At 59.1% G+C, this 21924-nt stretch overlaps 2 protein-coding genes across 5 annotated transcripts in view; one reads left to right on the forward strand and one right to left on the reverse strand.

Annotated features, from left to right (window-relative positions):
• Positions 1-16075, forward strand: part of PLXND1 (plexin D1) — a 49164-nt gene extending 33089 nt beyond the window's left edge. For 2 of the 3 annotated variants that reach the window (XM_025272985.3, XM_044934334.2), the window contains exons 14-36: positions 719-818; positions 908-1047; positions 2037-2204; positions 2309-2399; positions 2571-2834; positions 3016-3165; positions 4032-4146; positions 6623-6730; positions 6810-6922; positions 7617-7721; positions 8226-8356; positions 8702-8900; positions 9503-9649; positions 9769-9925; positions 10299-10402; positions 10491-10554; positions 11200-11234; positions 11454-11558; positions 12023-12186; positions 13227-13374; positions 14326-14466; positions 14646-14720; positions 14981-16075. In XM_025272985.3, coding sequence (XP_025128770.2) covers positions 719-818; positions 908-1047; positions 2037-2204; positions 2309-2399; positions 2571-2834; positions 3016-3165; positions 4032-4146; positions 6623-6730; positions 6810-6922; positions 7617-7721; positions 8226-8356; positions 8702-8900; positions 9503-9649; positions 9769-9925; positions 10299-10402; positions 10491-10554; positions 11200-11234; positions 11454-11558; positions 12023-12186; positions 13227-13374; positions 14326-14466; positions 14646-14720; positions 14981-15097 — 2941 coding nt within the window. In that variant the 3' untranslated portion in view covers positions 15098-16075. The remainder of the gene's footprint in view (positions 1-718; positions 819-907; positions 1048-2036; positions 2205-2308; positions 2400-2570; positions 2835-3015; positions 3166-4031; positions 4147-6622; positions 6731-6809; positions 6923-7616; positions 7722-8225; positions 8357-8701; positions 8901-9502; positions 9650-9768; positions 9926-10298; positions 10403-10490; positions 10555-11199; positions 11235-11453; positions 11559-12022; positions 12187-13226; positions 13375-14325; positions 14467-14645; positions 14721-14980) is intronic. The other variant, XM_025272986.3, reaches the window with a different exon arrangement.
• Positions 16076-19973: 3898 nt separating this feature from the next.
• LOC102405390 (histone H1.8) overlaps positions 19974-21924 on the reverse strand; it is a 31173-nt gene continuing 29222 nt past the window's right edge. Inside the window, exons 4-5 of one of the 2 annotated variants that reach the window (XM_045163896.1) lie at positions 20612-20673; positions 19974-20313 (exon numbers count right to left, since the gene is read on the reverse strand). In XM_045163896.1, coding sequence (XP_045019831.1) covers positions 20077-20313; positions 20612-20673 — 299 coding nt within the window. In that variant the 3' untranslated portion in view covers positions 19974-20076. Of the gene's footprint in view, positions 20314-20611; positions 20677-21924 lie in introns of both variants that reach the window. The other variant, XM_044933740.2, reaches the window with a different exon arrangement.

The following is a 21924-nucleotide window of genomic DNA, read 5'->3' on the forward strand; positions in this document are numbered from 1 at the left end:
GCTGTGGGGCCCGGCCCAGACAGGCTCGAGGAAACGTCATGGGCAGGGACTGAGCTCGGTTTCCTTTCCGGAGGTCGTAAGCCAGGCTTGCAGATAAGGGCATCAGTCCCCCAGCTCAGCAGATGTTCTCATGGTTGGAGAACTTTCAAATATCCCCTTGGGCTTCCCTGGTGGCGCAGCGGTAAAGAAGCCGCCTGCCAATGCAGGAGAGATGGGTTCAATCCCTGGGTCAGGAAGATCCCCTGGAGGAAGAAATGGCAACCCATTGTAGTATGCTTGCCTGGAGAATCCCATGGACAGAGGAGCCTGGGAGGCTACAGTCCATGGGGTTCCAGAGTCAGATATGACTTAGCGACTAAATGACGACAGAAGACCATCTATCCAATCCCCTGTCTACCAGTCGCAGAATTGTGGTAGACTCAGGGAGGGCAGTCCCGGAGAGGAGCTCGGCACCAGGGTGATACCTGGGAACTCAGTGGCTGTTCTCCAGCTGACCGAGAATTGTTTCAGGATTTTGACAAGGGTGACGCCGTCGGGTGTCCTGGCCCAGGTGCCAGTCCCAGCTGAGTGGGGGGTGGGGGGCTGAGTGTAAGGAGGCGGGGCTCACACGTCCTGGGAGTCGAGGTGGGGCATTGTTCCAGGGAGAAGCCAAGGGGTGCCTGCCTGGCCCCCAGGCCCCACCAGCTGCTCCTTGACCAGACTTGCCTCCCCCACCCAGGATCGTGTGCGCCACAGGCCCAGCCCCAGAGGCGTTTTCGGACGTGGTGATGGTGAACGCCTCCAAGGAGGGCAGGTCTCGGGAGCGCTTCTCCTACGTGGTAAGGGAATGCAGCCTGCCCCTGCCCCCACCCTGCCAGGCTCATCCCGGGCTGGCCTGGGGCCTCACGGCCTGCCTTCTTCCCCACAGCTGCCCCTGGTCCACTCTCTGGAGCCCGCCATGGGCCCCAAAGCAGGGGGCACCAGGATCACCATCCACGGGAGTGAGCTCCACGTGGGCTCCGAGCTCCAGGTCCTGGTGAATAACACAGAGCCCTGCACAGAGCTGCTGTAAGTCCATGTCTGGGGGGGCCAAGCATCGCCGGGGACGTCACTGGCTGTGTCCCCTGGCCAGGCCCCTTCCTCTGTCTCAGCCTCAGGGTTCTCACCCAGTACAGACAGTACCCGTGAGTTGTGGGGAGTACTGTGCCCTTCATAAGTGACCTTAACCTGCAGTGAAAATGGTGACGATTGTGCATTGTCTGAGACCTGTCGCAGGCCCAGGGGTGTGGCCAGAGGCAGGGGCGTGGTCCAGAACCTCTCGGTGAAATGCCCGTCTGTATTATGCACTTACGGATAAAGCAGTGGCACCCCACTCCAGTACTCTTGCCTAGAAAATCCCATGGATGGAGGAGCCTGGTAGGCTGCAGTCCGTGGGGTTGCTAAGAGTTGGATACGACTGAGCGACTTCACTTTCTGAGTGACTTCACTTTCACTTTTCACTTTCATACAGTGGAGAAGGAAATGGCAACCCACTCCAGTGTTCTTGCCTGCAGAATCCCAGGGACGGGGGAGCCTGGTGGGCTGCCGTCTATGGGGTCACACAGAGTCGGACACGACTGAAGTGAATTAGCATCAGCATTATGCACTTAATGTGTACCAGGTCCCACTGATGGGCACGCGATGAGCCCCACTCTCTTGGCCCCCAGGGGACCGCAGTCTCTTGGGAACTAGGAACATCCAGTGGGGTTGGGGTTGGGTTTAGGAGGAGCGTGGGCTTTCAGGGCTGTAGGGGCTAGAGCCCTCGCAGGGGCGGAAGCTGGGAGGGTATCTCTGGGGAGGCTTCTTGGAGGAGGTGGGACGGGGCGGGGTCGGAGAGGAGAAGGGAAGGTGTCCAGGGTGGGATGGCCAGCCGGAGCGCAGGTGCAGCAGTGGGAACCCGGAAACGGTGTCTGTGTGAGGCGGGGCCGGCAGGTGGATGGCTCCGGCCATGGGGTGACGAGCAGGGCCGGCGGCGGGAGGCGGGTCCGTGCTGATGAGGCCTGCCGCTCCTCCCGCAGGCGCTCGGACGCCAGCATCGCCTGCACGGTGCCGGGGGGCACGCTGCCAGCCATGGTGCCCGTGTGCGTGCGCTTCGAGCAGCGGGGCTGCGTGCGTGGCGGCCTCAGCTTCCAGTACATGCCGAACCCGGTCATCACAGCCATCAGCCCCCACCGCAGCCACGTCAGGTGAGACCTGGGCGCCGCCCTCCGGCCAGGGCACGCCCCGGGGCTGCTCGTGGGCTCACAGGGCTTGCTGTGCACCCCCCCACCCCTCACCCCTCACCCTGCAGTGGCGGCAGGACCATCACGGTGGCCGGCGAGCGGTTCCACATGGTGCAGAAGGTGTCCATGGCGGTGCACCACATCGGCCGCGAGCCCACGGTGAGGGCAGGGCCTGGCGGGCAGGGTGGTCACGGCCCCCGGCTGATCACGCCTCCCCGTGCCGCGTCTTCTCATCTTTGCCCCCCCTCTCTCTTTCTCTCTCTCCTTCCATGTTTACCCCCCTGACTGTCCACCCCATCCCCCACTTTGGCCCCCGTGGCCTCCCTCCAGCTCTGCAAGGTCCTCAACTCCACCCTCATCACCTGCCCGTCGCCCGGGGCTCTAAGCAACGCCTCGGCCCCCGTGGACTTCTTCCTCAACGGCCGGGTCTACGCAGATGAGGCGGCGGTGGCCGAGGAGCTGCTGGAGCCCGAGGAGGCCCAGCGGGGCAGCCAGTTCCGCCTGGATTACCTCCCTGACCCACAGTTCTCCACAGCCAAGCGGGAGAAGTGGATCAAGCACCACCCTGGGGAGCCCCTCACCCTAGTGATCCACGTAGGTGCCGGCGGTGGTGGGGGGCGGGGAGGGGGGACCTAAGCATATCAGGCACGGGGCAGGGAGGTGGGGCGTGAGCGGATCCACGTGAGCGCAGGTGGGTGCGGGAGGGGTGAGGGGGGGCGTGAGCAGATCAGGCTCCGCCCCTGGACCCTGGTGAGCACCCCCTCTGCTCCCACAGAAGGAGCAGGACGGGCTGGGGCTTGAAAGCCACGAGTACCGCGTCAAGATCGGCCAGGTGGCCTGCGACATCCAGATTGTCTCCGAGAGAGTCATCCACTGCTCCGTCAATGAGTCCCTGGGCACGGCAGAGGGGCAGCTGCCCATCACAGTGAGTGGACTGGAGGCCGGAGGCAGGGGTGGTCCCCCCAGTCCTGCCCACAAGGCCCGATCACCTGCCTTGCCATCCGGGGCATCTCAGCTGAGCACCTTCACGCTCAGGAACTCAGACAGTAGAGGAAAGCAGAGCTTTATGTCCCCACTGGGCAGATGAGGAAACTCGAGGACTGAGTGACCTGTTCAGGGTCCGTGACTGGCCCCCAGCAGGGCCCAACGGGCTGGATTCTCAGAGGCCATGAGAGGCAGTCCCTGTTCCACCTGGTGGCATACCCAGAGTCTGGGCCGCCAGTCACCAGGCACAGTCACAGAGGGAGGGAAGCAGGAGAGGTGGGGAGAAGGCCCGGAAAGGGGGGTCTCTTCTGCACTGTACCTGCTTGCATGCCTCCCGGGATGGGGAGCTCACCCCCTTTCTGGCAGCACACACACCCCCACAATGGCTGTGAACTGCAGAAGCTGCCTTTCACCTGAACCCCGGTCCCAGTTCTGCACTCTGAGTCCTAAGAACTCACTTGCTCCCCTGTCCTTGGGAAGCCCAACAGATACTTCAGTTTACAGGCCAGGCTCTGGGAACTGCCCGTAGTCATCACAGAACTCGTAATCACACTTCCCTGTGTTTCTCGAGTCGCCCATTCCGTGCCAGGCCCAGGACTAAGGGCTTGACGAGTGTCATCTCTTGTAGCCCTCACAGCGTCCCCAGGAGGCGGGTGGGGTTATCTCTTCTATTGATACTTGGGACATCCGAGGCTCAGAGAGGTTAGCTGACTTGCGTCAGGCCATACAGCCAGTGAGGAGAAGAGCCAGGGCGCATGTCCAGGGAAGCTACCGCTCCCTCACCACACGCCCCCACCGCCCCGACAGATCCAGGTAGGGAACTTCAACCAGACCATCGCCACGCTGCAGCTGGGGGGCAGCGAGACCGCCATCATCGTGTCCATTGTCATCTGCAGTGTCCTGCTGCTGCTCTCCGTGGTCGGTAAGGAGCCCCTCCCCAGCCTCGTGACGCCTCACGGGGCAGACCTGCCCACCTCAGCCCCCTCTGAAGATCAGTGGGTAGGACAGAGGTGTAATGGGCCGGGCACACTGAACAAAGGTGTGGAGCTGGGAGCGGGTCAGGCACTCAGAGCGGGGTGAGGAGGGCATCCCAGCAACAGTACAAAGTGTGCAGGACGGGCGCTGTGGAGAGGTGTGCCAGCCCGGGCCCTGAGCGCCAGGCAGAGGGACTTGAAACCGTGCTCTGTGGGCTGTAGGGCTACTGAAGCTACTTCTGAAAGGGCTGCTCAGGGAAGATGACCCTACGCATTAGGTAGGCTATACCCCTATTAAAGTAATGGTCACAAAAGTATGATATTCAGTGTCGCAGGGCAGTTGGAGCCCTCGTACACCGCTGGTGGGAATTTAACTGGTGCCGCTGCTATGGCAAACTCGCCACCAATTTCCTCGAAAGGTTAGTGTTACTGCATGACCCAGCAGTTCCCTACCCTGGGCATCTGCCCTGGAGAATGAGAACACTCGTCCACACCAGCCCCTGTGCACCAAGGTTCACAGTGGCAACTGCCCAAAATGCCCATCCGCTGATGAATGGACAAAGAAAATGTGGTTTAGCCATATGGGGGAATAGTATTAAGTCATACAAAGGAAGGAAGTTCTGACACGTACTTCAGCGTGGGTGACCCTTGACATCATCATGGTAAGTGAAAGATGCCAGATATAAAAGGCTACCTCTTGTTTGGTTCCACTTATATAAAATGTCCAGAACAGGTAAATCAAAAAACACAAGGCAAATTAGTGGTTCCTAGAGGCAGGAGGAGGGTGGATAGGGACTGAGCACTTGTGGTCGTGGGTCTCCTAGGGGCAGGAAAAGTGTGCTAAAATCAGATCGAGGATGGTTTCACAACCCCATAATATACTAGAAGGCAGTGAATTGTATACGTAGATAGATTAGATGGTGTGTGTATTATCTCAATGAAGCTGGTTTTTAAAACGCAATGTATTCAATGTAGAAAATTTTAGGGAAAACAGAGATAGAATATATAAATATCTTTCTGCTAAAAGAGAAGAGAAATCACCCATAATTCTCGTATCTAGAGAAATCCACTGTTGATCACTAGTTTATGCTTTTTGCTCCACAAGTAATTTACTTTTTCAATTAACTGTATTAGAGTTAATTTACAACATGGTGTTAGTTTCAGGTGTGCTGCAAAGTGACTGAGTTACACACATTCTTCTTCCATGTCGGTTACTACACAGTATTGAGTGGAGTTCCCTGTGTTATACAGGAGGCCCTAGTTGGTTATCTATTTTATATAAGTAGTGTGTATACGTCAATCCCAAACTCCTGATCTATCCCTCCCCTCACCTTTCCCCTTTGGTAACCACAAGTTTGTTAAAGTCTGTGAGTCTTTCTGTTTTATAAATAAGTTCATTTGTATTATTTTTTATAGCATATGATTTTTGTCTAACTTCCTTCACTTTGAACAATAGTTTCTAGGTCTATCCATGATGCTGTAAATGGCATTATGTCCTTCTTCTTTATGGCTGAGTAATATTTCATTGCATCATCTTTATCCACTCCTCTGTCAATGGTCATGTAGGTTGCTCCCATGTCTTGGCTATTGTAAATAGTGCTGCAATGAACATGGGGGTGCATGTATCTTTTGGAAATTATGATTTTCCCTGGATATATGCCCTGGAGTGGAATTGCTGGGTCATATGGTAGCTCTCTTTTTAGATTTTAAAGGTACTCCATACTGTTCTCCATAATGGTGGCACCAGTTTTCATTTCTACCAACAGTGTAGGAGGGTTCCCTTTTCTCCATACCCTCTCCAGCATTTACTGTCTTGTAGACTCTTTGATCGGAGAAGGCAATAGCACCCCACTCCAGTACTCTTGCCTGGAAAATCTCATGGATGGAGGAGCCTGGTGGGCTGCATGTAGTCCATGGGGTCTCGAAAAGTCAGACACAACTGAGCGACTTCACTTTCACTTTTCACTTTCATGCATTGGAGAAGGAAATGGCAACCCATTCCAGTGTTCTTGCCTGGATGATCCCAGGGACGGGGGAGCCTGGAGGGCTGCCGTCTATGGGGTTGCACAGAGTCGGACACGACTGAAGCGACTTAGCAGCAGCAGCCTCTTTGATGATGGCCATTCCGACCAGTGTGATGTGGTGATATGGAGTCGTTTAGATTGCAGTTCTCTAATCAATGTTCATGTGCCTCTTGGCCACCTGTATGTCTTCTTTGGAGAAATGTCTATTTTAGGATCTTCCACCTGTTTGTTGATGGGGTAGTTTGCTGTTTTTGGTGTTGAGCTGAGTGAGCTGCCAGAGGAGCTGAGGCTTGCAGGCAGGCTGTATCCCTTCCACCCAGGCCCTGCACACGGCAGGTAATGACACACTCTCTGACACCAAAGGGATCGCAGGCCTGACCCACCTCCCTGCTGCCCACAGCCCTGTTCGTCTTCTGCACCAAGAGCCGCCGCGCCGAGCGCTACTGGCAGAAGACGCTGCTGCAGATGGAGGAGATGGAGTCCCAGATCCGGGAGGAAATCCGGAAAGGTAGTGGGGGCAGCCACGTGGGACCTCGGGCCTTGGCGTTGCCCCCTGATCCACTCACGGCCAACTGCCTGCCCGCCAGGCTTCGCAGAGCTGCAGACGGACATGACGGACCTGACCAAGGAGCTGAACCGCAGCCAGGGCATCCCCTTCCTGGAGTACAAGCACTTCGTGACCCGCACCTTCTTCCCCAAGGTCAGGGCAGGCTCCCGCCGGCTGGCGATACCTCAGGAGTTCCTTGAGCAGTGCGAAACCTGCACACCCACCTATGGCAGCCCAGCCACCTTCCCTGGCCGCCCTGCCTGGCCTGCCGAGGGAAAGGGCCCAGGTTCCACTGCCCCACCCCAACTTGCTTTCTCTGCTCACTTGCTGTTTGAGTGTGCCTACTGAAGCCAGCTGTCAGCCCCGCTTTCCTCTGGGGTGCTGGGCCATCCCCTCTCCATCTCATCTCTTCCTCCTGTGCACTGGACTCAGTCCCCTCGCTTCCATGCCTCCTCGTGCCATTCCAGGGGCCGCTGCCCCGTCCCCACCTTCCTCGGCCTGTCAGGAATATCTCTGCGGGTGGCCCCACCCTCCTCTGGGACACCAAGCCCCTGTTGGGTCCCCTCAGGCCTCTCTGCCTCGTTTCCTCCTTCCACGCTGAGCTGCTTTAGCTTCTTCTTATGCCTGTGCACTCCAGCTTTGCCACCCATGGACTTCAGGCTGGTTCCGCTTTTCCTCCAGGAAGCCCCCTGGGACTCCCCTCCCCTCTCCTCTGGAGTCCTGTGGCCCCTGGGCGTGGCCCACTGCCTCTTCTTCCAGTCGAAAGGATTGTGCGTTTGTGGGGCAGCCCCTGCGTGAGTCAGGGGGGTGCGCGGCCCTGCTGAGACGCTGGGTGTCTGCTCCACAGTGCTCCTCCCTCTACGAAGAGCGTTATGTGCTCCCCTCCCAGACCCTCAACTCCCAGGGCAGCTCCCCAGTGCAGGAGACCCACCCACTGCTGGGAGAGTGGAAGGTGAGTAGCCCCCCACCTGTACACACACACACACACACACACAAGGGCTCCTTCGGGGCACCCCCACCTCTCTCTGGGCCCTGCTTTCTAGTTATCTGATCCGTTGATCCTAATCTTGGGAAGTTGGGAGGAACTTGCCATTGTAAGGTAGCGAGCTCTCCATCCCAGCAGGTAGTCAAGTGGCTATTCAGGGTATTCTACATACTGACTCCCAGACCACAGAGGGGAAAGGGTTGGGTCCCCCGAACATCTCTTTCCCCCTGCTGCCTAGAGAACAGGAGAGGGTTCCCCATACAGGGATATGGGGTTGCCTTCGGGCACCCTCACCTGAGCCCCCCTTTTCAACTCAGCTGAACCATTGTTCCTGGTCACAGGGAGTTAGGCATCTCCCACTAATAGGTAATGAGCTCCCCATCCCGGGAAGCATTCAAGGTGCCACTCTGGGCATCCCGAGTGCTCAGACGTGGGACCCCATCAACATCCCTCACCGCTTGTTCCCTGCAGATCCCCGAGAGCTGCCGACCCAACATGGAAGAGGGCATCAGCCTGTTCTCCTCGCTGCTCAACAACAAGCACTTCCTCATCGTCTTCGTCCATGCGCTGGAGCAACAGAAGGACTTCGCAGTGCGGGACAGGTCAGGCTGCGGTGCGGGCTCCGGGGAAGGACAACGCATCCTGGGTCCACTGGGCTAGATCCAAGCCTGGGGCAGTTTGCAGAGCACCATGTCCTTGGGGCAGCCAGCATCTCCCCTGAGGCCTTGGCCCCCTTCCCCATTCTGCCCCTTCCTGGTCCTGCCTGCCCAGGACAGGGCTTGTGGGCATGGTGGTTACTGTGCATGGTAGGGAAGGTAGGCTTTTCTCCAGGGAGATTTCTGCCGCATAGGCCTCATCCAGTGACGAGGGGAGCCCCCGCGGTGTGGTCCTCAGGGTCCCGGGGCCTCGCGGTGCGGCTGACTCCCCACCCCCACACCTGCCCACAGGTGCAGCCTGGCCTCCCTGCTGACCATTGCGCTCCATGGCAAGCTTGAGTACTACACAGGCATCATGAAGGAGCTGCTGGTGGACCTCATCGACGCCTCGGCCGCCAAGAACCCCAAGCTCATGCTGCGGCGCACGGAGTCCGTGGTTGAGAAGATGCTCACCAACTGGATGTCCATCTGCATGTACAGCTGCCTGCGGGTGAGGGCGCCGGGCAGCCGTGCCCCTGCCCCGGAGGTCTCACTTCCTTTTATCTTCCCGCCACCTCTGCCAGGACCGGTGACTGTGGTCTCTGCACACGTGTGGGAAAGGGGCTGGCCCACAGGGTCCGTTTACGGGTAGGGGAATCGAGGCTCAGAGCTGCCCTGGGAACAGAGGCTGTGTCAGGGGCTTTGTGTCAGGAAGACACTCTTCTCAGCCCTCGGGCCCTCCCTGGCATGCCTTTGAGTCCAGCTCTGCCACCTCCCTGCTGGGTGACCTTGAGCAGCTTGCTTGCCCTCTCTGAGCCTCGGCCGTGAGGATGCCACTGCTACCTGGAAAGGTTGCTGGTGCAATAAAACGAATGCGGCCACCCAGGTTGGGCGATGTCTGAGCTGGGAGTCCAGGGAGATGCCCTGGGTGTGGCAGTGGGAGGGCTGAGTGGCGCCAGGATCAAAAGGAAGGTGTGAAGCAGGCAGCCGCGGAGGGGTTGGTGGAACGGGGTGTGAAGGGTTCCAGGTGGGGGCCACAGGCTCGGGGCTGGAATCTGGAGAGTGGGCAGCTGGCTTCAGCCTCTGACCGCACCCCCCCTCCCCGCCCCCCAGGAGACGGTGGGGGAGCCCTTCTTCCTGCTCCTGTGCGCTATCAAGCAGCAGATCAACAAAGGTTCCATCGACGCCATCACGGGCAAGGCCCGCTACACGCTCAACGAGGAGTGGCTGCTGAGGGAAAACATCGAGGCCAAGCCCCGGGTGAGCCGGCTCGGAGGGGTGGGAGGGGCTCCCGGCTTTGCTCCTGACACCCCTGCCCGCAGGCTGCCTGCCCGTCCGGTCGGTGAGCAGCTGCTGAGCCCCCTGTCTCTCTCCTGCAGAACCTGAACGTGTCCTTCCAAGGCTGCGGCATGGACTCGCTGAGCGTGCGTGCCATGGACACGGACACGCTGACACAGGTGAAGGAGAAGATTCTGGAAGCCTTCTGCAAGAACGTGCCCTACTCCCAGTGGCCGCGGGCCGAGGATGTTGACCTAGGTGGGCAGGGTCGGGGGGCAGCCGGCAGGCCCTGTTCGGTCACATGGTCTCCAGCCACTCTGCCACATGTGCGCCGTCCGGGGCTCTAGGGACGTGGAGACGGTGCCCATCAGCTGGGAGCTCATGTTGGGGCTGGGTGGTGAGTTCACCGCAGGTGATGACAGCCCGATGGGCAGGAGAGGCCGGCCTGGCCGCTCCGACTGCCCAGTGCCTGCCCCGAGGATGGCTGTGTGGAGCCCTGGCTCCGTGCCCCAGCCTGGCACCCCTGCCCAGCCTCCCAGATGCAGTAGAGGCTCAGAGAGCTCTGGGGGCCCTCCGCTTCTCTCCCCATGGGTGGGCGCCCCGGCCCTCACCCCCGGCCCCCTGCCCCCAGAGTGGTTCGCCTCAAGCACCCAGAGCTACATCCTGCGGGACTTGGACGACACCTCGGTGGTGGAGGACGGCCGCAAGAAGCTCAACACGCTGGCCCACTACAAGGTGGGCTCCGACCCCACCCACCCCGCCCCGCCACACCGCGCCGCCCTCCTGACCTCCACCCTCTGACAGCGGCCTCTCTCCCCGTCAGATCCCCGAAGGCGCCTCCCTGGCCATGAGCCTCACAGACAAGAAGGACAACACGCTGGGCCGAGGTAGGCCTGCGGACGTGCTGGGCCCTCCTGCGCAGCCCCGGGGGGAAACTGAGGCTTCCAGGGGCAGGGCTGGGCGCGGCACCCCGCCGCAGTGCTGCTCGGGCGGGGCCTGTGGCCAGGCCTCCTCGGCACTGGGTTCCTGCAGGCAGCCGAGAGGGGCCCCAGGAGCGGGGAGGCGATTTTAAGAGGTCTGGGCGGGCGCCAGGCCATCGGGGGTTCGGGCTGTGTCCCTGCCTCACACCCGCATCCCTGCCTTCAGCTGCCCCAAGCTTGGGGGTCCTAGGCTCCTGGGGACCTTGGGGTCCATTCCAGCAGCTGGTGAGGTCTAGGCTCAGCAGCAGTGGGCCCTCGTGGGGAGCTGCCCCATGTCCATCTGTGATAGTCTCCCTGCCTCTCCTGTCCCCTTGTGGACGCCGTTCTGTCTCTCAGCACCTCTGTCTGAGCCTCCTTCTATGCGTGTCTCTTGAGCTCTCGCTCTCAGCTGTCTTTCTGTGCATTTCTGTCTTCTCTCCACACGTCTGTTTGGCTCTCCCCATCTCTCTGGGTTTCTTTCTCCAGCTTTTTGCCTCCGTTTCTCGTTTGCTCCCTCTCTCTCCCCCCGCTCCTGGGTCTTGTTTATTTATCGTGTGTGTTTCCCTCTCGCAGTGAAAGACTTGGACACGGAGAAGTATTTCCACTTGGTGAGTGCCCTGCCTCCGGCCCTGAGGGTGCCCGCCCCTCACTGGGAGTGGACTTGGCCTCCTGCCGCCCTGGGCCTCTGGAGGCCGTGCTCCCAGGCCTGGGGAAGGCTGGGCTGGGGAGTGTGCAGAGCCAGGCGCCCGCGGGGGCCGGGTAGGGCCTCCCAGGGGCGGCTGAGGGTGGTGCCCGGCACCAGCACTGACCGAGCCCCGGCCTCCCAGGTGCTGCCCACGGACGAGCTGGCGGAGCCCAAGAAGGCCCACCGGCAGAGCCACCGCAAGAAGGTGCTCCCGGAGATCTACCTGACCCGCCTGCTCTCCACCAAGGTGCTGTGTCCCCACTCCCGGGGGTCAGCTGGGAGCACACGCTGGGGGAGGGGGGACAGCTTTTCCCCTGCGGGGCCAGCCGCACTCCCAGCCTGAAGGGTGCCTGGCAACAACTTCTCTGTCCGCTGGTGTGACAGAGAAGGCAGTAGTGGCCCAGGAACGTCCCCAAGGCCACATGGCTAGGGGCAGAGAGCCCACACCCCAGCCCACCAATTCCCTGCTCTGTGTCTGAGTCCCTCCGACACTCCTGTGCAGTGGGTTTCACCAACCCATTTCACAGACAGGAAAACAGAGGCACCGAGTGCTTAGGAGACCAGCCTGGGGCTACACAGCTTCCCATTCACCCAGCACTGCTCAGCCCCAGCACCACGGGCTCCCCACAGCCGCCAGAGGTGCCTGTCACCAACCCCACCCCCACCCCCCGCGTGTTCCTGGGCTGATGGCCGCCACCCACTCCCCTGCAGGGCACGCTGCAGAAGTTTCTGGATGACCTGTTCAAGGCCATCCTGAGCATCCGGGAAGACAAGCCCCCACTGGCCGTCAAGTACTTCTTTGACTTCCTAGAAGAGCAAGCCGAGAAGAGGGGCATCTCAGACCCTGACACGCTGCACATCTGGAAGACCAACAGGTGGGAGGCCCTCGGGGGGGGCCGGTGAGGGGCGGGGCTGCTTCACTGGCTCACGCAGGCAGCAGTGGGGTTGGGGTTCAGAGCTTGGGTTTAGTCCCTTATGCCACTCCAAGCTGTGTGAGCTTGAATAAGAGACTTAACTTCTCTGAGCTTTAGTTTCCCCCAGCTGGAAAACCAGTAAAAGGAATCCACCTTACTTGTAAGGATTAACTAGACATGAGCATTGTCTAAGTTTCGCCCCGTCGTCCCTCCCCCCACCCCTTCCCCTTGGGTGGGCACTGTCGGCTCCGTTTTGCAGACAAGCACGCTGAGGCTCCCGGAGACGCTCGTGCCTCCATCACATCCCTCCTTGGAGGCACGTGTTAGCTTTCCAGACACCCAAACCCCAACAGGAAGTTGTTGAAAATTTCAGCCTGACCCTCAAAAAGAATTGCCACAGACACAGAAGTTTCCCTGTTGTTGCAGGGGCTGCTCTGAGCCAGTGGTGGTGGGGGGGGGGGTGAGTGTGTACCCCTGTCCCAGGCCCCCAGTCACTGGGGAGGCGGTTTTACCAACCCTCCGGCCGTCTTAGGCCTCACTTACTCTCAGCCCTTCCTGGTGACCCAGCTAATGATGGACTGACTCCCCGCAGCCACACAGGGCTGGAGGAGGAGCCACGGGCTGCCAGGCAGGGCGGAGGCTCTAATGAGAACCAGGATTGGGCCCTGGCTCCCGGCTCCTGCGTGTGAGCAGGAGGCTCCGCGGGGAATGGGGCGGGCAGCAAGGGCCAACTCAGGGCCCCTCCACGCAGGAAACCCGGCTCCCAGCCCCTCTGCCGTGACCCCCCCACTCCCTGCCAGCTAGGGACAGTCACCATCCCCATTTGTGGAGGAGACACCGAGGTTCCCATAGCTTCCATCCAGTCTCCGCTGGCCTCGGGAGCAAAGCCAGCCTGTCCTCTTGGCCTGCCGGCCTCCCTGGCCGAGCCCCCATCAGTGACTGCTTCCTCCGCGACCCACCCTTGGGTGGGGCTCATGCCACTGCCTCCCTCTGTCCCCTAGCCTTCCTCTGCGCTTCTGGGTGAACATCCTGAAAAACCCACAGTTTGTCTTTGACATAGAGAAGACGGACCACATCGACGCCTGCCTCTCCGTCATTGCTCAGGCCTTCATCGACGCCTGCTCCATCTCTGACCTGCAGCTGGGCAAGGTCAGCTGCTGTGGGCGGGCCGCCTGGTGCCATGGGGCCAGCGGACTTTTCTGGGAGGGCAACTGGAGGACCTCAGATGTGGGTGAATGGGGTCATCAGACGGGGGTTCTCCCGGAAACAGGCACCCACAGTCACAAACTCCAGGGCTGCAGCTGCCTCAGCTGTGCCCAGCACCAGCTCCCGAATCTTCAGGCCCTAGAGCCAGGGGGGGAGAAGCCAGGTGGGCATGGAAAGCCCGTGTGGTCTGATACAGTGTCGGCGACCAGCCAGGCTCCAGGTGACACCCCTGATGGTCAAGAGCCACCTGGTGGGCACTGAGGGTGGCCAGAGGAGACCGCTGAGAGAGAGGGGACTGTAGGGAGAGGGTGCAGCAGGCCCGAGAGAGCCTGGCTCTCCAGGCTGAGGGGCTGTGAGTGTTCATGAGACGGGAGTTAGACCTGGCCCTGCCATTAGCCTGTGACTTTTAGAGACAGACCACAAAAATGGCAGAAAACGCCATCACCTCTCACAGGCTATCTGGGAGAGCAGGACGCCCATGACAGACAAAGAACCGGGAGCATACTTGGCACGCTTCGCTCTCGGGAGTAGGAAGCACGTGCTGGGAAATATTCCACTGAGACAGCAGTCAGGCTTCCAGAAATCTTAGCCACCGAGACCCATAACCCTCGGCAAGGACACAAACTAAACAGCCTGCGTGTCCAAGAGCTGGCACGAGCCCGTGCACTTTCCCCTCCAAGTAGGCCCCCCGTGGAGTCATCACCCTGAGAGTCCTGCAGAAAACGGGGCAGAGGACGGGGGTGGGAGCCCCCGGGGCAGAGCCTGCAGCGCAGGGACGCTGGCTCAGGGACGGCCCCGTGTGTGCCGCGGCATAGACGCGGGCCGGTCCAGGAAGAGCCGAGTCTGCTGTCTCCAGCCAGCGTCTTACTTCCTGGCTCCTCTCCGCCCACCCAGGACTCGCCAACCAACAAGCTGCTCTACGCCAAGGAGATCCCCGAGTACCGGAAGATCGTGCAGCGCTACTACAAGCAGATCCACGACATGACCCCGCTCAGCGAGCAGGAGATGAACGCGCACCTGGCCGAGGAGTCGCGGGTGCGGCCGGCTCCGTGGGGACCTCGCCGGGAGGATGGGGGGTGGGGGCCAGGACTTGACCGTCAGAGCCGGGGGCGGCGTGGGGCTGTGTACAAGCAGCAGGTCTTGACTGGGCTGGGCCTGGTTCGGACCATGGAGTCTCCACCGCAGTCCAACTCCCGCCCTGTCTTTCCTCACAGAAATACCAGAATGAGTTCAACACCAATGTGGCCATGGCAGAGATCTACAAATACGCCAAGAGGTATCGCCCGCAGGTGAGCGGCCCCCAGTGTGAGGCCCAGGGCACTCTCCCCCCACGTCGGCCCTTCCCACCCGCTCATGGAAACCCGGCGTGAGCGTGGGGCTCAGGTACTCCGGGCCCCAGCACGTCTGATTGTGCTGTGGGTGTGGCCGCCAGCACTGGGAATCCAGGCCACGTGTGTGTACTCCCCCCACATGTGTGGTGGGACTGGGGTGGGGGTGTCCTCGGCCCTGAACTAGCTCCTCTGCCGACCACCCCCCTCCACCGCCCCAGATCATGAGCGCCCTGGAGGCGAACCCCACAGCCCGGAGGACCCAGCTGCAGCACAAGTTTGAGCAGGTGGTGGCCCTTATGGAGGACAACATCTACGAGTGCTACAGCGAGGCCTGAGCCTGGGGGCCGGTGGGCGGGCGCCCCCCGCGACTTCACTCTGCCCCCCCACCCCCGCCCCGCGTGCCTCCGACGCCAGCTGGGAAAGGATGCTGCACCAGGGGCTTTTTCTGAGCCCAGCAGAGGAGCCCCCGGTCCCGGCCCCTCAGGCACCATCCCCTCCCACCTGCCCTCAGACCCCAGCTCCAGGCTGAGGCCTTGAACGTCGTCCACCCAGCACAGCCTGGATGGTGCCGCCCCCAACTCGCTCTGTCCCGGCCCAGCGCCTCCGAGGCCACCGACGGGCAAGGAGGGCCACCTGGGCCCCAGGCCACAGCCAGAAACGCTACCTCATCCTGCCTGGCAGAGGGGGAGGCCCCGTGACCCAGCCCTCAGTTCGCTTCTGCTTCCACCACCAAGACGTCGCCCCCCGCCATCTCCACTCACCTGTGGAGCCTAGCCCGCTCCCGGCTTCCAGCGGACACCAGCGGAGCAGGCGGCGTCCACGGCCCGCGGGAGGCTCCGTGCTGTCCTGGGAGCCAGGCTGAGGCCGGGGGCCATCCCGGGGGGGCGGGGGTGGGAGGGGGCGGGGGAAGGGAGCTGAGTTGCACCAAGGCTGTAGCTGGGCTACGTGATCTTGCTGGAAGTGTTTCTAAAGATAGCACCACTTTTTGTTGTTGTTTTTTTAAAAGAAGCTTTTATATATTAAAGAAACTTATCACGCGCCAACTGTGAATAGCTGCCGCTAGTGTGGAGGCCCCGGGAGGGTCCCCCGGGGCTCCCAGCGCAACACTGGAAATGACTGTTCCAGGGGCGGCGGACCCGACGGAGACGCCCCCACCCCGAGATCATCGCCCTTTCTCTTCTGTCAGAAGCAGCCGCCTGGGGCTGGCCTGGTCAGTGCCTGGACGGCCTGTGGCCCACGGGGGCGGGGCTGGAGGGGGAGGCCGGGACGCTCTGGAACCTTCTTTATAATAAAAGCCTGATGGGAAAACCTGCCGTGAGCTCCAGCCTTTATCCTGAAGTGGCCTGCTTGTAGCAGACAGGAGGGCGGGGGGCCTGGCTTGGGACCCCGCCCATCCCCCTTCGTGAGAGGCAGGTAGACACTAACCCTTGCTTCTGAGCAGCTTCGCGGGGTAACCACGCCGGTGCCCGCTGGCCGCCAGGACGAGGTCACAGCAGCTGTGTCTCACCTCCCACTTCCCCTAACCTGCTTATCCGTGTAACAGGCCGTGAGGAGAATGTGTCCCCATTCTACAGATGTAGAAACTGACTCTTGGCACAGTCGAGGACTCTCCCAGGTCTTGGGATGTGGAGGACGACATGCCAGTGTGCACAGGCCCTCATTCCTCTGTTCCACACTTCTCCAGCTGGCGTGTCCATGGTGCCCCCCAGAGTGCATGGGGAGCTCCAAGCTGACCACCCTGGAAAGAGACTGGATGTTTATATGCTCATCCTGCATTTGTCATCAGTCTTGACAAATATGCATGGGCTTCCCCGGTGGCTCAGATAGTAAAGAATCACCTGCAGCGCAGGAGATCTGGATTCAATCCCTGAGTCAGGAAGACCCCCTGGAGAAGGGAATGGCAACCCACTCCAGTATGCTTGCCTGGAGAATCCCATGGACAGAGGAGCCTGGCGGGCTACAGTCCAGAGGGTTGCACAGAGTCAGATACAACTGAGCAACTCACTTAACACTTTGACAAACATGTACCATCAACCCTGTTATGCAGATGAGGAAATGCAGACTGCTCCGGGCTGGTATATCCCTGGACTCTTCAGCCACTGTCCTTGACTTGGGATCAGCAAATACTACGGAGACCCCCACCCTGCTTGCCCCCCAGTTGGCTCTGGGCCTGAGCTGGGGCTAAAGGTCACTGAGCCCCAGGAAAGGTTACTAGAGGATCAGCCCCAAATTAGAAGCGGCTTAAGTTTTTTTCCTTTTAGGAAAGAGAAATAACCACACATATATATCAGGAGTAAGAACTAGGACAGAAACATGTACAATTTAAACAAAACCCCAGCAACACCAGTTCTAGAATTAATGAGCACAGAAAAGTGAGGAGAGAAAAGTAAACAATTTTTAGCTTTAAAAATAGCCTCTTCCTGTCGTGCCTTCTGGGTGGAAAGAGATTATCTTTTCAAATTTTCTATTCTGATCACTGATGCCTTTTTATTAAGCAGCAGATTTTCTAATGTGAGTTATTGACACATTTGATGGGGGTTTTTTTTTTGGGGGGGGGGAGGTGTGATTCTAGAATGAATGCATGCTTTCTGCAAAACTGTCAAGGAGGACAGAAAGCACGGAGAAGATAAAACCCACCCTAACCCACTCGTGGTCTGAATCTCAGAGAATCTTGTCCCAAAGCCCAAATTGTGTGCCTGTCTGGGCCGTGGGCAGACGGGTAGGAACTGTAATCAGGACGTGCTCCATCCTGCAAGCTGCCTTTTCCCCATGCGGCCTTTCGTCAGCACCATCTTTCTATGCCATTAAATATTCCACAGCCTGTTTTAATGCCTGATTAACATGCGAGTCCTCCTTGAAGTTTAAGGATGCATTTGCAAGTAGAGGAAATCTCCCGTTTCTGGGGTCATCTGCTCACCACCCCCAGTCCTTGCCTGGGCCCCCGAAGGCTTGCCTTGCAGCTCCAGGTGTCCCTTGGCTCCATCTGCGGGTCACAGGAGGTGGGGACTTCGGCGGACTGTCTGTCCTCAAGCCTGGGAGCAGGCTTTCCCGAGTCTCGTGGGTGCTCCATGCTGTCGGACCTTGACCAGGTCGGGGCTCCTGGCTGGCCCCCAGCTCGTAGAGGTGCCCAGTGATGCCCACCCCCAAGAATCTGCCCCGCGTGCCTCCCACAACTGGACCCCTCTCGGGAAAGTGCTAGCCCAGCTCCCTGCCAGCTACTCACGGTGCCCATGGGGGCTCTGCCGGCAGCCCCATGACAGAGGCCCCAGGGAAGCCACAAGGCCCGACAAAGCCTCGCGTGGGATTGGCGAGGCGAGGGCGGGGCTGAGAGGAGGGGAGGGAGGGAAGACGACGCTGGGCTGCCTCAGTTTCCCTCTGTGTCCATCTGCCCCGTCCAGTTGACCTCTGATGCCCCTCAAATCCACTTGTTGGTCTCCGCCCCCCATCCCTGGCTCAGCGGTCACCCCTCATCTGGACCATCTCTCAGCAGCCTTCGGAATGAGCTGAGTTCTCACCCCACCAGGTGGGTGCCGAGCAGGTACTCGTGTGGACCCCACATTATGGACTCATCACTGACCCCTTTCTACACACAGTCCCTCAACAAATCCCATCCACCAAGAGTAAAGATCTACCTAGCATCCACCACTTCTGACCCCTCCCTCTGTGGCCAGCCACCCCTCAGCTGGACCATAGCAGGGGCCACCACCCTGGCTTCCCTCGTAGCTTAGACGGTAAAAGACTGCCAGCAATGCAGGAGACCCAGGTTCGATCCCTAGGTTGGCAAGATCCCCTGGAGAAGGGAATGGCTACCCACTCCAATATTCTTGCCTGGAGAGTCCCAGGGACAAAGGAGCCTGGCGGGCTACAGTCCATGGGGTTGCAGAGTCAGACACGGCTGAGTGACTCACACACACACACCACCCTGGCCTCCTGTGGCTGCCCATGTCCCCCTGCAGGCACTCAGCTGCTCAATGGCCTCAAATGGGCATTTATCACAATTAAAACCCAAAGTTCTTACCCTGGCTCACGAGGCCCTTCAGGATCTAACCCTGTCCACCCTGCAGCTTTTGTTACAGTGTCTACTGCTGCATAACAAACCACCTCAGTATACTCACAGCGCTCGTGCGTCTGTGATCAGGGCAGGGCTCGCGAGGGAAGGCCCGTCCCATGGTGTCAGTGGGGCCGCTCAACAGGGGCAGAAGATCCAGTTCCTGAATGGCGCATGCCCAGCAAATTGGTGCTGGCTGGTCAAGGAGCTCAGTTGGGGCTGAGAACTGGGGTGTCTCGATTCTCATCCAACGGCTATTTAGGCTTCCCCACTGCATGGCGGCTGAATTCTAAGCACAAGTATTAAAAAACGGAAAAGCAACCCGCACGCAGGAAGCAGAAGCTGCCGGTCTCTTGAACCCTGGGCCCAGAAAGTGTCCCAGCGTCATCTCCTTAGTACCCGATTCAAGCGATCACAAAGCCCAGAATGAAGGTGCAGGGAGGCAGACTAAACCTCCTCGTGCAGAGTGTCACATATGTTTAAAAATAACCCCAGCCCTCACCTCTGCACCTCCGGGTACCATCTCTGTGTGGCCTTTAGCTTATGAGCTGCCCTGACTTCCGTAGCTCTCTCCCAACCCAGGGCCCCCGCACTTCCACTTCCTTCTGCAGATTCCCGCAGGACCCACAGTCCTGCTCAGTGACTAGTCCAGTGATCCATACTTCCTCTCAGCTCCTCTAATCCTTCCTCTCTGCAGCCACAGACTCCTTCTTAACACACGTCAGTCTCTCCCCAGCCTGTAACCCTCCCTGGCTCCCACTGCCCCCAAGATGACGCCTGCCTTCCCTAGCCTACTCCGCCACGCCTTGCTGCTCCATCCCCAAGGCCCAGGGGCTCATGCCACCCCTCCCTGGCTTGTGCTCCTCTCAAAGCCACAATTCGCCCCCATCCAGTCCTATCCCACTGCCTGCAAGCCCTCCCCCACTCATCTGTCTGGCAATTCCTGCTCACCCTTTTAAGACCAAAAGCTGCCTCCTCCAGGAAGCAGTCCCAGATCTCAGGTTGGACGAAGCACCTCTCCTGTGCCTCCGCAGGCCCCTGCAAGACTTTGCATCCCTGTTGCAGTCTGCATCTCCCAGGGCAGCAGCTTCCATCCTGTCCATCTGGGTCCATGCCCTGGATGGCCAAACCTTTAGACCTCAGCCTCCTCTCGCACCCATGAGTGGGGAAAAAAAGCTTTATTGATAAATAGGTTCTAGTGAAATAAACAGAGTGATAGTTTCTAGGGGAGTAAAAAAGTAGAATCTGCATCTCTCCACCTCGCCTCTAGCCCTCGGCTTCTGCCTTCTTGCTGGCCGCTTTGGACACTGAAGATTTGGTGGAGATGCCAGGCTTTCTTGGGCCCTTAGAGGCCTCAGCCTTCCCAGCCAGTGGTGCAGGCTCCTTCTTGGACCCAGAACCCTTGGGAGGAACAGGGGCCTTGGCTTTGGGCCCCTCCCCAGCAGCCTCTTTAGGGACCTTGCCCCCCATCTTCTTTTTGGCCAGGGAAGCACCATTCTCACCCTGTAAGAAAGCAAACCAGGAGCAGGTGGCAGGGCTGGGCACACCGCTCAGAGCCCACGAACTCAGGGTTGAAACCCCAGCTCTAGGTTGCTTTCGACAAGTGCCCTCCCCTCTCTAAGCCTCAGCCTCCCATCTATAAGGTGGGGATGGTGATCCTCCAGGCACTGGAGGGCTGGGAGCAGAAGAAAGTGAAGCAAGTTACCCTCTTCCTCATCTGACCCCCGCCCCAGGCTTAGGTGGGAACACTCGAGCTCTCGCCACTGGAGATCAAGACAAGGGAAGTCACCCCGACACCTACCTTGGTGACCGTGGATTTTGAACTCTGACCTCCAAGCTGTGTTTTCCTGTGGGCCTTGGTATCTGCTGGAAGAGGGGATGCCGTGTGAGACAGACTTTTTTCCGGAGGAGCTGCCGCTCAGCAGCAGGCTTGAGGGGCCCCACATCCCGCCCAGGGACCAGTCCTCACGCTGACACTTGCAGGCTGTGAGACCTGGGACAAGTTGTTCAGCCTCTCTGAGCCTGGTGCCCGAGTCTGCCAACTGAAGGTCGCAGCCTCTCGCCCACGGGACAGCGGGAGGATTAAGTGGAAGGAGGGCAACCATCCCTCATTCCATTCACAGCTCCCCATCCACCCAGGCCGAAGGCCCCCGACAGGGCTGTCAGCCCCATGTCTTCAACCCATCTTTCACGCGGCAGCCAGGATACATTTTAAAAAATGCTTCAGGCCCTACCAGTCCCCTGTTCAGAGTCTTTCCATAACTTGATAAAAACCATTATGGAGAATAGTATAGAATTTCCCTACGAAACTAGGAATAAAACCACCACATGACCCAGCAATCCCACCAGGAGGGCATGTATCCTGTGCAAACCATAATTCAAAAAGACACATGTGCCCGCCCTGATCATTGCAGCGCTATCTACAACAATCAGGACATGGAAGCCACCTAGATGTCCATCGACGGATGAATGGATGAAGGGGTTGTGGTCTATCTATACCAAGGAGTATTACTCAGCCATGAAAAGGAATGCATTTGAGTCAGTTCTATTGAGGTGGATGAACCTAGAGACTGTCATACAGGGTGAAGTCAGTCAAAACGAGAAAAACAAATATATATTAATGCATATACATGAAATTTAGAAAACTGGGGTCAAACCTTTTTGCAGGGCAGGAAGAGAGATGTAGACATAGAGAACGGACTTCTGGACAGTCGGGGAAGGAGGGTGGGATGAACTGAGAGAGTAGCATTGAAATATACACACTGCCGTGTGTGAAATACACAGCTAGTGGGAAACTGCTGTACAGCACAGGGAGCTCGACTCGGTGCTGTGATGACTAGAGGGGTGGGAGGGGGATCACCAGGGAGGGGATATATGTATACATATAGTTGATTCACATCGGTGCTCAGCAGAAAAACATTGTAAAACAATCACACTCCAATTTTTATAGTTTGGTTTTTTTTTTTAGATTCGTAAGGAAAAAAGCACCTTGGGCCCTAAGTGTCCCCTGTTCAGGGTCTTTCCGTGGCTCCTCACCGATCAAGTCCAGCCTCCCGCTGCCCTTCACAGCGTCCCCTTCTCCCGCCCCCGATGCACACAGACAGGACTATTTAG

The sequence above is a fragment of the Bubalus bubalis genome, chromosome 21 (assembly GCF_019923935.1).
Source record: "Bubalus bubalis isolate 160015118507 breed Murrah chromosome 21, NDDB_SH_1, whole genome shotgun sequence".
In the NCBI taxonomy this organism is placed as follows: domain Eukaryota; kingdom Metazoa; phylum Chordata; class Mammalia; order Artiodactyla; family Bovidae; genus Bubalus; species Bubalus bubalis.